We start from the raw sequence: 16,503 nt of genomic DNA on the forward strand, positions 1-16,503 counted from the left end.
CACAAGATAAGAGCTCATGGTGTTGGGGGTAATATACTGGCATGGATAGAGGATTGGCTAACTAACAGAAAACAAAGAGTCGGGATAAAAGGGTCATTTTCAAAATGGCAATCCGTGACTAGTGGGGTGCCACAGGGCTCAGTGCTGGGGCCTCAACTATTTACAATATATATCAATGACTTGGATGAAGGAACAGAGTGTCTTGTGGTCAAATTTGCTGATGATACAAAGATAGGTGGAAAAGCAAGTTGCGAGGAGGACACAAAGTGTCTGCAAAGGGATATTGACAGGTTCAGCGAATGGGCAAAAATTTGGCAGATGGAATATAATGTGGGAAAATGTGAAGATATGCACTTTGGGAGGAAAATAAAAAAGCAAAATATTATTTGAATGGAGAAATACTACAAAATGCTGCGGTACAGAGGGATCTGGGTGTCCTCGGAAATGAAACACAAAAAGTCAACATACCAGTGCAGCAGGTAATCCGGAAGGCAAACGCAATATTGGCCTTTATTTCTAGGGGGAATGGAGTATAAAAGCAGGGAAGTCGTACTACAACTGTACAGGGTGCTGGTGAGACCACACCTGAAATACTGCATACAGTTCTGGTGCCCTTATTTAAAGAAGGACATACTTGCATTGGAGGCAGTTCAGAGAAGGTTCACTAGGTTGATTCCGGGTATGGAAGGGTTGTCTTATGAGGAAAGATTGAACAGGTTGGGTCTATACTCATTGGAGTTTAGAAGAGTGAGAGGAGATCTTATTGAAACATACAAGATTCTGAGGGGACTTGATAGGGTAGATGCTGAGAGGATGGTACCCCTCATGGGGGAATCTAAAACTAGGGGGCATGGTCTTAGAATAAGGGGTCGCCCGTTTAAGACGGAAATGAGGAGGAATTTCTTCTCCTAGAGGGTGGTGAATCTTAGGAATTCTTTACCCCAAAAAGCTGTGGAGGCTGAGTCATTGAATACATTGAGTTAGACAAATTTTTGATCAGCAAGGGAGTCAAAGGATATGGGGAAAGGGCAGGAAAGTGCAGTTGAGGTAAAAATCAGATCAGCCACGATCTCATTAAATGGCGGAGCAGGCTCGAGGGGCCGAATGGCCTACATCTGCTCTTATGCCTTATGGCCCAATCCCTGCGGTACCCCACTAGTCACTGCCTGCCACCCCGATAAAGACCCATTTATTCCTACTCTCTGTTTCCTGTCTGTTAACCAATTTTCAATCCATGCCAGTATATTACCACCAATCCCATTGCTTTAATTTTGCACACTAGCCTTCTGAAAATCCAAATACACCATATCCACTGGTTCTCCCTTATCTATTCTACCAGTTACATCCTCAAAAAACTCCAGTAGGTTTGTCAAACACAATTTCCCTTTCATAAAGCCATGCTGACTTTGTCTAATCCCGTTGATATTTTCTAAGTGTCCTGTTATCACATTCTTTATAATAGACTCCAGCATTTTCCCTACCACTGATGTTGGGCTAACCGGTCTGTTGTTCCCTGTTTTCTCTCTCCCTCCTTTTTCAAATAGTGGGTTTACATTTGCCACCCTCCAATCTGCAGGAACTGTTCCATAATCTATAGAATTTTGGAAGATGACAACCAATTAATTCATTCATCCAGAAAGATCCTGAAATCCCCCAGTTTCGGAATCCAATTGTTTCTTAATTCCAGGGTTTTCTCCTCCACTACTCTTCTTGGAAGTCTATTCCACACGTTGATCAATCTTTGTGTCAAAATATTTTTCTGACATCTGTCCTAAATTTACCTTTCACTAGTTTGAATCGGTGTCCCCTTGTCCTAATCTTGCAATTTAATTTAAAGTAGTTATCCAGATTTACCTTTCTGATTCCCTTAATTATCTTGTATACCTCTAGAAGATCATCTCTCAGATTAACTCCTTACCGGGTTGAAACCCTCAAGTTTCTTCAATCTTTCCTCATAACTCAGACCCCTGGCACTAGGGATCAGCGTCCTGGCCTGTTTCTGCATAGACTCTGGTGCTTCAATGTCTCTCAACTGTCTCAGCGACCAGAACGATAAGCAGTAGTCAAGGTACAGGCTGACTACAGCACTGTACAATTTGGGCACTATTTTCCCTGACTTATATTGCACTGTTTTGGCTATGTACTTCAACATACCATTGGCTTGATTGCTGCTCTGCACTGGTTGGGCATGTTGCGTGTCAAACATAACACCTCGAGGTCTCTTTTGGCTTTGTCCTTAGTCATTTCAACACCATTTCTTTTGTGCGGTGTTTTAAACTTATCTGCATTAAATTTTGTCTGCCATCGTTCTGCCCACTCAAACATTTTATCCCTCTCATTCTGTAATTTCTGAGCTGCCTCCTCCAATTCTACTCCCCTGCCAAGTTTGGTATCATCTGCAAATCTGACCACTTTACATTGAGTTCCTGAATCCAAGTCATTGAAGTAAACTGGAAATAGTTGTGAGACTAACACCGAGCCCTGAGGTACCCCACATAGTACCTCCTCCCCACCCTATATAACTCCAATGGCGAGTACTCATTTTCTACCCTTCAGTCTATTTCTTATCCATTCCCAGTGTTTACACTGGAGCCCCACAGGTTTGAGTTTATCCTTTTGCATGGAGCTTCGTCAAAAGCCTTTGGAAGTGCTTGTCATAGGGCTTGCCACAGTCCATTTCGATTGAAGTTGAGGAGGTTGGTCAGGCTTCTGAATTCATGCTGACTCCAGGTTACTAGGTCATTGTTGTATAAATAATCCTCAAGTTTACTCCTGATAATCGATTCAGTTACTTGACTCAGAATGGAAGCAAGACCAATGGGTCTGTTGATGCCCAAGTGTGTTTTGTTGTCCTGCAAGTTCTTTCTTTTCTTTTGTGGACATCAAAGGAATCTCTTTTACTCTTTAACAACGGATGCTTCTTGTTCTAGTTCTAGTTGCTAGACTCGTTTCATCAAGTTTAAACAATACAGGAAAGAATATTCATAACTTAAGACTATACTCTTTGGAGTACATGAAATTAATCTCCAAAGTTCAAAAAGTAATCTCCAAGGCTGAAAAAGCAATCTCATCCATGTTAAACAGCATGAGGAATAACATAGCTCCCTGCAGTGCAATTCTCTGCATCTGAACTTTTCTTCCCGCAGAAGCAGTATTTGCAACAAAGAGCGAGCAACAAAGGCGCCGCTAATCATATTCAAGGAATACTCCAAGACAGATACAACACCACCCACTACAGTCGCATTATAAATTCTTAGCTTTCACTCCAGAGTTGAAATTAGTGCACTATTCTTGAATAATTGATCGGCTTTTGTGCAAATGACTGAGCTCCACAATGAAACATCAGCACTAGCACAAATCATCTAAAAATTAAGACGAGGCACAAGTGTTGGATCATTGTAACGTGCTAGCCGCTTGCTGAGTGGATTTCTGCCAGAGCGAACACACAGAAATGAAAGTGTTTCAATCATGAAAGATATTTTTGGCAGCAGTATTCACCGTGCACTGTTGGCACTGCAATGAGCTTCAGATAAAAAGTAACCGGTTTAGAACATTCCATCTGCAAATCTCACGGAATTTTCCAACAAAGAATGGATGACATTTCTCTTTTACTTTTGAAAAATCTTAAGGTAAGCAGAGGCTGTCTAGAATAACATCTCTTTATTGCCACTTTCTCAGATAGTTTTGTGACTCGCAAATCAAAAGGAAACAAGAATACTCTACTCAGGTGAGCCCTGCGACACATGGAATATTCCCAGTGTCAGCCAGATTGTTGGAGGAAGGGAGAGCGAGCATAGGATACAAAGCAGAAGCTCTTGCCCACAAGGAAATGTAAAATTTGTAGGGTGATTCGACCCTATGCTTCCTCACAAGTGGCCAATTCTAAAACTGACAGAGGCTAGCGATTAAATCAACTGCATCCCCTCTTCATTATTGGGGTTGAAGTGAAGAGATTGCTGGTAAAAGCTCTGCCAGTGTGGAAATGGGCATTACAGATAAGGATGGTCCTGCAGTTGAACCATTGTCCATGTTCTCAGCATCCCTGGGTCAAGAGGGAAGAAAAAAGAAACACAGCTAAGGTTCCTGATCACCACCCAGTGACTCCTTCTAAAAACTACGTATGTGTGAATGTCAGGTGAGGGCTCAGGCTTGGCTATGATGCCGCCATGGTTGAATAGCCTGACAACATTCACCATCGGCTCAAATATGAAGAATGGCGACCTGGGGGGGGGGGGGGGGGGGGGGTGGCGGGAACCTTACAGCAGTCAACACTCATGGAACTATATTTCAGTAAGATTCAGCACTTGAGAGAAGAAAACTAAAAGGGTGAAGAAAAAAAAGGTTTGGGAAAGAAAAAGCAAATTAGACTAGCGGTGGACCATAGCAAGAAACGTCAGTGCGGCCCTGGTTTACGTTCACAAGCTCCTGGGAATGTATTTTTAAAAAAACATTTAGAAGCTTTAGTTGGCCCCACAGAAGTTCCACTGTGACACACAGGCAGCTGCTAATCTCACACGACTGCAGTAAGATATCACAGATTGAAATTCACTCTTCTGCCAACTCCAACTACACTAAAGATGACTGACAACTGTCTGAAGAATAAACCCTTATATTTTGCATCATCTACATGAGATGATTATTAGGCGAAGAAGTGACTTCGGTGTCACTTGAACTACTACAGACATTTCAGATACTTAGGACTCACTAACGTAAATCTGGGGAGGCACTCCACATTATTACAAATAAGGATCAGACAAATTAATGATTCTGATGTACTGTTTGTAGTAAAGCAGATTTGTTCTTCTCTGCTACAGGATGCAAGTGGTAAGGAGTATCTAACACTTTACGCTGCTGTGTAATGTCAATATTCTACAGGTTAAACAAAGTGACGATGGATCATATCTACACTGGTCTCGCATATTGTCTACTTCCCCAAATACTGCTATCGACATTTCTTTAAATTGTCTGCTCAAAGGGCTTCGGTAAATCCTGACAGCCAAAGTGGGATAACAAACGTCACACTGGCTGACCAAGATGGCACTTTGCTACTCCCCACCTGCCTCAGAACTTTGTCCAACCAGCACAGCCTGAAGAAATGGACAACCCTGCAGCACACTGATCAGTTTTTAAGTTTGCACTCATTAAAGGGGGCTCTCATATGTAAAAGACCCGAAGCTCTGTTTAAAGAATCAAAATAGTCCGAATGATTGTAAATCATTACTCCTCATTTAGCTAAGCTGAACAAAATTTCTGGGTCAATACAGATTGGTTTCAATGGGTGAAATATTGACCTCCCAGTTTAAATCATTAAATCCCTAGCTTATTCCATTCAAGTACCAAAGATTTATTAAAAGGAAAAAGGGTCGGGGCAGGGGTGGGAAGACATACTAGATTCTGTAAAAAGTACTCCGTCATCTCACTTTGGCCACCAGCCACATGTGGCTAATTGGGAATCCAGATGTGGCTAATTGCATTACTGATTAGTAAATAAAAAATGAACAGACAACTGTCATTAGGCATTTGAACTCAATACTCATATGGCTTTCAGACTACAAATGAAATATCTTCTAATACGACAAAAGATTCTGCTTTTTTTTCCTCATGAGAGATACTTTGCATAGGAGGTACTCTCCTGGCTTTTCCTCTTCCTTTAAGCAATGTGTAGACAATCCAGTTTTCAATTACTTTGATATAACCTCAGTTGGATACGCAGACAAGCAAGCTATTGCCATTTTTTAATATTTTGGAGAAAATGCTGGATGTGGAACATAGCAAAACAACTAGTACTCAGCTGTATGAAAATGGCATCAGTATCAATTGCAGCTGCCATCAGTGCAGGGAGGGTATCCTTAGTCATGCCACAACATCCTAAACAGAGTCTGAAAGTACAGTCCTGAGATGACCAGGATACTTGATTATCTACAGGTATGATCAGAAATGCACATGAAATGCTTGGAAGGGCTCAATTACCATTGAAGGCTGAGCTGCTGTGAATTTAAGAGCGATGTGCCTTGTGTTATCTTATATAGGCGCATAAGCTAGACGCGACAGGAATGTAAAATATACACAACTAAGAAAATAAGAAGTAGGAGTAGGCCATACGGCCCCTCGAGCCTGCTCCGCCCTTCAATAAGATCCTGGCTGATCTTCAATCTCAACTTCACTTACCCGCCCGATCTCCATATCCCTTGATTTCCCTAGAGTACAAAAATCTATAGATCTCAGCCTTGAATATACTCAGGTAAATGTCAGGAACTCCTCGAAGCCTACGCATTTATAAATCACAGAACAATACATGGTGATTACAGATAGTCTTTGCAACTGCCCGTTGCCAAGGCAATCACCGTGTTCAGACAGAGAGGTGTTACCTACAGAGCCCCCGAATATACAGTGAACAAAAAAAAAACAAACAAACAAAAAAAAAGAGGCAGAAACATCCGGAAGGCAGAGAAAGCCAGCAAATGACCCGTTATATTAAAAACAGATAGCTTTTGTTCGCTGGTGGGCTTACGTGTAGCGTGACATGAACCCAAGATCCCGGTTGAGGCCGTCCTCATGGGTGCGGAACTTGGCTATCAATTTCTGCTCGACGATTTTGCGTTGTCGTGTGTCTCGAAGGCCGCCTTGGAGTACGCTTACCCGAAGGTCGGTGGCTGAATGTCCCTGACTGCTGAAGTGTTCCCCGACTGGGAGGCTGAAGTGTTCCCCGACCATGCAGACGCTGCAACAACGGATGAACGGATACCGCGCAACAATCGCCAGACAGGAGGGTTCCCTCCCAGTCGGGGAACACTTCAGCAGTCAGGGACATTCAGCCACCAACCTTCGGGTAAGCGTACTCCAAGGCGGCCTTCGAGACACACAACAACGCAAAATCGTCGAGCAGAAATTGATAGCCAAGTTCTGCACCCATGAGGACGGCCTCAACCGGGATCTTGGGTTCATGTCACGCTACACGTAAGCCCACCAGCAAACAAAAGCTATCTGTTTTTAATATAACGGGTCATTTGCTGGCTTTCTCTGCCTTCCGGATGTTTCTGCCTCTGTTTGTTTGTTTGTTTGTTTGTTTTTTTTTGTTCACTGTATATTCGGGGGCTCTGTAGGTAACACCTCTCTGTCTGAACACGGTGATTGCCTTGGCAACGGGCAGTTGCAAAGACTATCTGTAATCACCATGTATTGTTCTGTGATTTATAAATGCGTAGGCTTCGAGGAGTTCCTGACATTTACCTGAGGAAGGAGGAAGCCTCCGAAAGCTTGTAAATTTCAAATAAAATCGTTGGACTATAACTTGGTGTTGTAAAATTGTTTACAATTGTCAACCCCAGTCCATCACCGGCATTTCCACATCTTGAATATACTCAACAGCTGAGGAGCCACAGCCCTCTGGGGTGCAGAATTCCAAAGATTCACAACCCCGAGTGAAGAAATTTCTCCTCCTCTCAGTCCCAAATGGCCGACCCCTTATCCTGAGACTATGACCCCTAGTTCTGAACTCTCCAGCCAGGGGAAACAGCCTCTCAGCATCTACCCTGTCAAGCCCTCTCAGAATCCTATATGTTTAAATGAGATCACCTCTCATTCTTCTAAACTCCAGAGAGTACAGGCCCATTCTACTCAATCTCTCATCGCCTCTGAAGCAAGTATATCCTTAGGTAAGGAGACCAAAACTGTACGCAGTACTTGAGGTGAGGTCTCACCAAAGCCCTGTACAATTGCAGCAAGACTTCAACCCCTTGCAATAAAGGCCAACATACCATTTGCCTAATTGCTTGCTGTACCTGCATGTTAACTTCCTGTGTTTTGTGTACAAGGACACCCAATTTCCTCTGAACACCAACATTTAATAGTTTCTCACTGTTTTAAAAATATTCTGTTCTTCTATTCTTCCTACCAAAGTGAATAACCTCACATTTCCCCACATACTACATCTGCCACCTTCTTGCCCACTCACTTAACCTGTCTATATCTACACAGTCCTCAAATACAATCCTATTTTCTGATGATCACTCCAAACAGATGAGGTTCCATGAGAAGGCGACAATACTTTATAACCAGCTTGTGAAAATCAACTCGAGATAGTACAACTAAAATTTATAGTAGTACATAAAAAGGATCAGTCACGAGGACATTATGAATAATGCTCTAATGCAGACTTACTAACTGTACTAGAGATGGGAAAGGCAAATGTTTGTATCAATGAAGATCAGGTTAGATGCAATTCCAAAAGGAACCTTACCTTTTCTATGCTGTGAAGCGAAGAAATAGATACTGTCCGAGAAGAGATTGGGTGAAATGAGTCCTCTCTACTGTTTTGTTGGTGCTGTAGAGACATTATGGGATGTGGTTCTGCTCTGTGAGGCAACTGTGAAACGCCATACGGCATACTTTGCCCCAGCAGATGATTCTGTTGCATGCCGGTAAGCGTCCATGAGCCCTCGGGCTGCAGGTACTTTGAAGAAGGTGGTGGCGTGTGTCCTGAAGGTATTGGATATGCAGGATTATACACCTGTTGCTGAGGCAGCTGCTGAAAGCCAGGGTTGTTGATGGATTCAAGGGAAGGATTAGTGTCATTCAAATTTGGATACTGGCTGTTGTGATTTGTATTAGCCGTAGGAAGATGTGCAGGGGGATTTCTGGTCTGAATCTGTCTGTATTGCAACAATCGGGACTGCAGGGGCATCTCAGTAAGTTCTTTATTTTCAGTCTGATCTGAAGATGGCATCTCTCTTAACAAACCTGGGAATCTAAAAGGAAGAGAATACAAATTATTGCCTATCTATTTCGTTTACTCCCAATCTTTAATTGCTGCTGGTTAACTTTGTTGTTAATGATTTTAGTTGCAAAAATAGATTAATTGTCAAGTATCAATTTAATTTCTTACAATCTTTGTCCGATAGCTACGCACATGAACTTCCAGCGGGGGTCGCTGCAAAGCAATCAGGAGTGAGAACCCTGGTCCAATTACATATACGTTTTTACATACTATACATATATATAAAGTTCCACTGGAAAATGCACCAATCTGGAGGTCACGCAAGTTTTACTATATGTGTGTGTGTGTGACTAACCTCTAGATTAATGCATTTCCAAGATGAGGAGCAGGAACTTGATATATTTTTGTCCAAGTATTGCTACCAGAAACCAATGCGAAGCTGAGGCTTTGGTGCCTAAATTTGGAAATGCAAAAATGACCTTGGACCCATAGAAAAGATACAGCACAGAAGGGGACCATTCAGCCCATTGTGTCCGCGCCGGCTCGAAGAACAACCAGGTGCCCATTCTAATTCCACCTTCCAGCACCCAGTCCGTAGCCCTGCAGCTTACAGCACTTTAGGTGCAGGTCCAGGTACTTTTCAAAAGAGTTGAGGGTCCCTGCCTCTACCACCAATTTGGGCAGCGAATTCCATACACCCACCACCTTCTGGGTAAAAAAGTTTTTCCTCACGTCCCCTCTAATCCTTCCGCCAATCAGCTTAAATCTATGTCCTCTAGTTTTTGAACTCTCCGCTAGGGGAAACAGGTACTTCCTATCTACTCTATCTGGGCCCCTCATAATTTTGTACACAAATTATGTACCCCAAATCAAGCCACCAGCTACCTAGCGGCAAGATGTTGGTTTTATGTTTTATTTTCAATTTTACACTTGGCCGCCCTTTCCAAACAAATACTTCAGTACAAGCCACAGTAGGCCTCATTCTGGGGAACCCCTCGATAGGTCTAACCACCTCCCCTTGACATTCAACGGCATTACCATCGCCGAATCCCCCATCAACATCCTGGGGGTCACCATTGACCAGAAACTTAACTGGACCAGCCATATAAATACTGTGGCTACAAAAGCAGGTCAGAGGCTGGGTATTCTGCAGCAAGTGACTCACCTCCTGACTCCCCAAAGCCTTTCCACCATCTACAAGGCACAAGTCAGGAGTGTGATGGAATACTCTCCACTTGCCTGGATGAGTGCAGTTCCAACAATACTCAAGAAGCTCGACACCATCCAGGACAAAGCTGCCCGCTTGATTGGCACCCCATCCACCACACTAAACATTCACTCCCTTCACCACCGGTGCACCGTGGCTGCAGTGTGTACCATCCACAGGATGCACTGCAGCAACTCGCCAAGGCTTCTTCGACAGCACCTCCTAAACCCACGACCTCTACTACCTAGAAGGACAAGAGCAGCAGGCACATGGGAACAACACCACCTGCACGTTCCCCTCCAAGTCACACACCATCCCGACTTAGAAATATATCGCCGTTCCTTCATCGTCGCTGGGTCAAAATCCTGGAACTCCCTTCCTAATAGCATTGTGGGAGAACCTTCACCACACTGACTGCAGCGGTTCAAGAAGGCGGCTCACCACCACCTTCTCAAGGGCAATAAATGCTGGCCTCGCCAGCGACGCCCACATCCCATGAATGAATAAAAAAAAAGGTAGCTCCCTCTGCATTAACACTAAGGTAGAAGTTTCTAAAACGGTTCAACAGTTGTTCAAACACCAGTACCAAACCTCAAAATGCTTTAATGCATTACAGTTAAGGCATTACCGTTGATATGTCGGCCCATTTTCTTCTTCAGGATTATTGCCGTGCTTCCACTGCCCTTTGAGAGCATGTTGTGAATACCTGGCTTGCTGCTGGGGTGGGTGAGCGAGCTGCTGCAGTTGATGAGGATATGATGGATTCCCTGTATTGACATAGTCAGGATGTTCATTCCATTGATGAATTCTTGAATGCTGTCTCATGAGATCTTCAGCTGTGTTGGTATGTAATGAATCTACAAGCGAAACCAAGGATTGAAACAAACTGAGATCAAAGTGTCAGCTGACATCTTTGCTGACCATAAGTTACTGAAATCATTCAAATATTGATCAGTATTGAAAGTCAAATTAATTGTTGACCGTTACGCCATAGAAATCAGTAGCCATGTGTTTACCACCTGTAGTGCCAGTTACAAATTTTCTGGTTTTGAGCATTCATGCTGTCTCTACAGACCAGTGACTATTTTCTGATCACTATGCCTGCACAGTCCTTTCCCAATCATTGAGGGAAGAACTGGTATCTACACGTTAGTTAGTTTGCCTGCGGCTGACGGTGTTGTGGAATCTATTCCACCAAGTAAATAGAGCACCAGGGTGTTACAAAACAATTACTACGCCAAGCAATTCTGAATTGGAACACAGTATTAAACATCCTGAAAACTACAGTCTCACAGATTTTAATCCAACTCCCAATGTTGGGCTTGGTAACTCTTTCCAGACACATCCTGAATAAATGAAAAACTTGTATTTATATAGCACTTAAGTCCTCAGGACATCCTATGGTGCTTCACATTTAATTAATTACTTTTTGAAGTGCAGTCAGTGTTAAGTAGGCCAACTTGTGCACAGCAAGGTCCCACAAACAGCAAATGAGATGAATGATCAGATAATCTGTTTTTGATGATGTTGGTTGAGGGAGAACTGTTGGCCAGGACACAGAGAACTCGCTGTTCTTCTCCGAATAGTGCCATGGAATCTTTTAAGTCTACCAGAGCAGTAAGACAGGGTCTTGGTTTAGCATCTCATCCAAAAGGTAGCACCTCCAACAATCCAGCTATCCCTTAGTACTCAACTGAAGTGTCAGCCTAGATTATGGGCTCAAGTCCTGGAGTATTGTTTGAACAATTAAGGTCATTACGCACACTAGAATGTTTAAGTTAACAATTTTTACAACTGATCTTTAAAAGAGATACCGATTGAGAGCAAGCATTTCTTAAACCATGGCACCAATCAGCAAAACAGTCATCGGTAGACTCTAGTGAAGCACATACAGGATTTATGATTGCGTGTTTTATTTTTTGATAGTATTCTCATACCAGATTTTGGGTACACCAACAACAGATTTATGCAGGACAGATGAACACAGAATAAACTCTTATGCCTGTGCAAGTACAGGATTGGTTTTTCAACAGTTCAAGTTAAAAACTTCCAAGGTTGCCAGGTAAAAATTCATCTCTGACCCAAAAGTACAAGTGCGATAACCTCCAATTTGAAAGTAAAACTCCAGGTTCCAAACTTCTGTTCGACACACAGAATACTCTTCCAAAATCTAGTTCCCAGCGTGAACTCCTCTGATAATTTTCACATACTAATGCTGTATTTATTAGTCAAGTATGTGAAAAAGATGATTTGTGACTTTATATTCTGGTCACTGGACCAAGGTCCATACAGCCCAGGGAACGAGAAACTACACTGAACAGTCTGTTAAGGCACAGCTAAGTGCCTACAACAGACCAGATGGCAGACTGCATCTTCAGGGCCAATGTGTATATTGCCTCTCCAGAGGCACTTTTGAGAATGACTTCTTTCGGTGAGTCTGGGCACTTTTAAAGGTACATGTAGCATAAAAATAGTTTCAAAGAGTACACTTTGAATTTACTGAGTGCAACCACTGATTGCTGCAGAGGAGAGCTGTTGGTAGGCTTTTGTCACTAGATCACATCTTCATACATTCCTGGCTGAAATTACAAAGAAGTCCTAGAGTTCTGCTTTATGCTTCCTCCTACCCTTCCAGAGAGCACTTTCAATTAAAAATCAACCCACTTTACATCGACACCTATAGCACTTATGCATTTTATACAGCAGCTATAAGGTACAGTTATGAGTTGTGGAAAAGCTGCTGCTGGTTTCTCCAAAGCAGTAAGCTGGCTGCTTCTCAGTAGGTGGAAGGCACTCACCGTGAAACTTATTTTTTGGCTATTTAGGTAGAATAATACAAATTTAGGAATGCAAGGAAATTAATGTTGTACGAGTGTTTGGTGCACAAAGCAGAAGTTAGCTGGAGCTCCCTTAAAGCTTTCTCAATCCTCAACATTTTACACTGACCAATTCATGAAGGATCCCAGTTTCAAGCTCCCACACCCTGAAATTACTGAAGCAAGCAAGTTACATCAATTCTCCAGGTAAAGTTTTCTCATCAGATTGTGCATTGTATATAGAATTTTAAAAACATACTGGATGCTGTTACAAGTTTTAACCTCTTTGCTGGAGATTCACCCACCGCTGCCACCACCCCCTCCAACCCTGCAAAAGTTGCTTACCTAAAATTTCCCCCATCCCGGGTCCTGAGGTATTGTCTTCGATGAAATTGAATGGGCGATTATGGGGTGCGTTGAAGTGTGGAACTGACCTCAGTGGGTTCAGTCCTTCCAGACCGGAGAGAGGCTGATCCGGACACACGTTTTCGGTGTTTGGGGAATGCTGAGATGGGTGAGAATGGGAAGTAGGAAAGAAAGCGTGGTTGGGAGCTTGCGGAAAAGCAGGAGAGAGCTGCGATGGCTGTTGCTGTGGCAATTGGTTATGTTGCTGTGGCAGTTGATGTTGTTGTACTGGATACGGTTGCCTAGGTACCGGGGGCTGATGAGGGAACTGTCGATTAGAAGGGTGATGGTAAGGTGCAGGTGGTGGATGCGAAGAAGCGAGATGGAAATTTAGCTGCCTTTGACTAAGATTGTCCTTTCGGTGAAATCTAGAAATGGGATAGCCTAAATTGGAGTGTGACTCAGGGCTTCTGTTCTGTGCCAGCAACTCAGGGTCCGCCTAATTAAGAGCAAAGAACACCAGTCACAATGCAGGATAAAAATACAAGCATCATCCAGAAATGTAACCATTAACTCACAGAAACAGATCATTAGGGTTAAGCCGCAATAGTTTCATTTTTGTTTTAAAAAAATGACAAAATTGCGACAGCCTAAAAATATTTTGGTAACATCAGTGTTTAATATCCAAAGTAAATTTGTCAGCTTAAAAATCCAGTTTTCAGAAAACAGTGAAACATAGTGAAAAATACAAGAAAAATTTTGAACAAATGATTCTATATCAACCAGTTTGATAATCACAAACAATGGATTCCTTCCTCTTCAGATGACTAAGACAATGGAGGAAGAAAAAGTGAAATATTTCCTGGACTGGTTCTTTCTTAATTATACGAATTCAACATTTTTTTTCAACATAAAATGTACTCAGTTGCCTTTTGTGACCCCAAATTAAACGCACCCCCATCTTTATTGGAACTCTGTGCGACTATAATCACAGTCAACTTGAATGCCATTCCTCAACCATTGACATTACGTGTGGGGTGCAATACACAGACCCTCCCAACTGAATGAGTTTCCTCCTTTCCAAGATCTAGCTGGGTTTGGCAAAATCATCCCCCAAGTGAAGCCAGGGTGACCATGTCAGTTGCTAAGAGAATTTAAACCCAGGCTGCCTGGTCCAGGGATCAATATTCTAACACTGTGGCACAATTTCTCACCTCCTCTGTGGGCGATTTCATTCATGGTCTGCATCCCTTTCTATCACTCATCTGTTTTCCAAATGTCCCCGTACAGACAGTCAACCAAAAATTGCACATGTAGAATCTGCACACCACTTTGATTTCTTACCAGTTGTACTGGTTTGAAGCTCTAAAACATGCAGGTACAGCAAGCAATTAGGAAGGCAAATGGTATGTTAGCCTTTATTGCAAGGCGGTTGTGGAGTATAAGAGTAAGGAGGTCTTGCTGCAATTGCACAGGGCTCTGAAGAGACCACACCGAGAGTACTGTGTACAGTTTTGGTCTCCTTACCTAAGGGAAGATATACTTGCCTTAGAGGGGATGCAACGAAGGTTCACTAGATTGAATGGCAGAACAGGCTCGAGGGGCCATCTGGGCCACTCCTGTTCCTATTTCTCATATTCTTATGTAAACTATGGAGCAGATTTTCAACTTGCTGCTCGGGCGTAAAAGTGGCGTTGCGAATCAATGAAAACAATGAAAATGGACAGCGGGTGGTTTCTACAACAAGCAACCGATCCTCAATATCAATTTTACATCTGGGCAGCAAGTTGAAAATCTTCCCGTAAGTCTAATAATACTTCATGTAACTGGTTTTCCGCTCCAAGTCTACAAAACTGCTTTTATTTGGAAGTCTCAAAGCAGTTTAGTACATTTTACACGGATAAAGTAAAGGTTTGATTGGACAAAGGATTCACATTTCCTAATTACATTTATGAAACTGAAGAGCTTTGGACTTTTCAGCATGGAAAGGAGGTGCCTGAGAGGTGGTGTTATAGAGGTATACAATATGGAAAAAGTAATTCTAGAATATTTAATTCAAATAGTGGGAATAAAACAAGGAGGCACAGGTTCAAGCTAGTAAAAGGTAATTTTAGGATTGACATCAGGAAATTCTTCTTCATACAGAGCAATCAATGTATGGAATAGACTTCCAGAGTACTGAAGGCGAAAGCCCCTGGAATTATTTAAGAAATAATTGAGCACGATAAAAGGGGGGATTTAGGATGTTTCTGGATGGATTATTTAAGATGGGCCGAATGGTCATCCATTACGAGACGATGAGGAATCTCTACCTTTCCTGAACTGAGGGAATGGCAATTACATGGCAATGTCACAAATAAAAATCCCGTCTGCTATTTGAAAACCCCAGTCTCCTGTACCATTGCTCTCCTTGTGGATGTCAGGCAGGCTGCAGAAGGTAGAAATGAAGACAAGTGCCTACAACACAGTGGAACATAATAAGCATGTGTGTTGTGTCAGTTGGTCCACCATTTATTCTCATTCTCCAATAACAAAACTTATCTACAATTCCAAACAGTTGCTCCACCATACAGGGCATTATATTAATTGACTTTTCTGAGGGTCCCTACCCCAGAATTCTACACGCCATGTCACCAATCTGATGAAATATTCCTGATCAAAGTCAGGGCTGATCTATTCCTGGTACTCAAGTCAGACTGAGTTGCCCTCTCCTGCACCCAACACAAAAAGCCTCATATAATTTTGCATCCTTTAGAGAAAATGGAACTCTGAGCAATGCTTCCTCAAACCTTGGATACAAACACCCTCCAACTGTGACCACTTTATCTTTATGTGCACGATAAAAGGAAAAAAATTCCTTGGCGCACAAATTGAGAGACTCAGTACAAAGCAGACAAATTCTCAATTGAAGGTAGTACACACAAAAAATATAGAACCCAAGGATTTACAGGAGAGTCAAATTTGCTTTTTGACTGAAAATTACTTTTGAGCTGGATTGCGCTTGCAATTTCCTTAATGCCCCCCACCCACCCCCAATTTAACGAAGGATTACTTGTGAACAATGTGGCCGGTCTTATTTCCCCATAACTGCATCCATTTTAAGAGTTCCACTTATATCATAATAATAAGACATACAAAGATCCTTTTTATTCCATCAACCTCCAAGCTTGGTTCTTTGTCTTTACAATTTTCATGGAGAATCAAATAAGAGTGTTTCAGGCTCTTGTACAAAATCACACACATACCTGTTTCTCTTTGGAGTCAGGTGACTTCTTCTCAGGAGTTTGAAGCCTATTTTGTTCAGTTCTTGCACTGCCCTCACTTTTTGCTGGAATTTTTTTGCAAAAAAAGTTATAACTTTTATATAAAACAATCAAGTGTTTATCATAAATTACACATTATAAACCTATGCATTTTGT

General features: G+C 42.4%; 1 protein-coding gene across 3 annotated transcripts in view; it reads right to left on the bottom strand.

Moving 5' to 3' along the window:
* The window catches only part of helz (helicase with zinc finger), a 242,759-nt gene that overhangs the window by 25,119 nt on the left and 201,137 nt on the right, over positions 1-16,503 (bottom strand). For all 3 annotated transcript variants that reach the window (XM_068003894.1, XM_068003893.1, XM_068003895.1), the window contains 4 exons: positions 16,330-16,412; positions 13,085-13,583; positions 10,552-10,780; positions 8,240-8,747 (listed from right to left, as the gene is read on the bottom strand). In XM_068003894.1, the coding sequence (XP_067859995.1) occupies positions 8,240-8,747; positions 10,552-10,780; positions 13,085-13,583; positions 16,330-16,412 (1,319 nt within the window). The remainder of the gene's footprint in view (positions 1-8,239; positions 8,748-10,551; positions 10,781-13,084; positions 13,584-16,329; positions 16,413-16,503) is intronic.

The sequence above is a fragment of the Heptranchias perlo genome, chromosome 23, assembly GCF_035084215.1.
Source record: "Heptranchias perlo isolate sHepPer1 chromosome 23, sHepPer1.hap1, whole genome shotgun sequence".
In the NCBI taxonomy this organism is placed as follows: Eukaryota; Metazoa; Chordata; class Chondrichthyes; order Hexanchiformes; family Hexanchidae; genus Heptranchias; species Heptranchias perlo.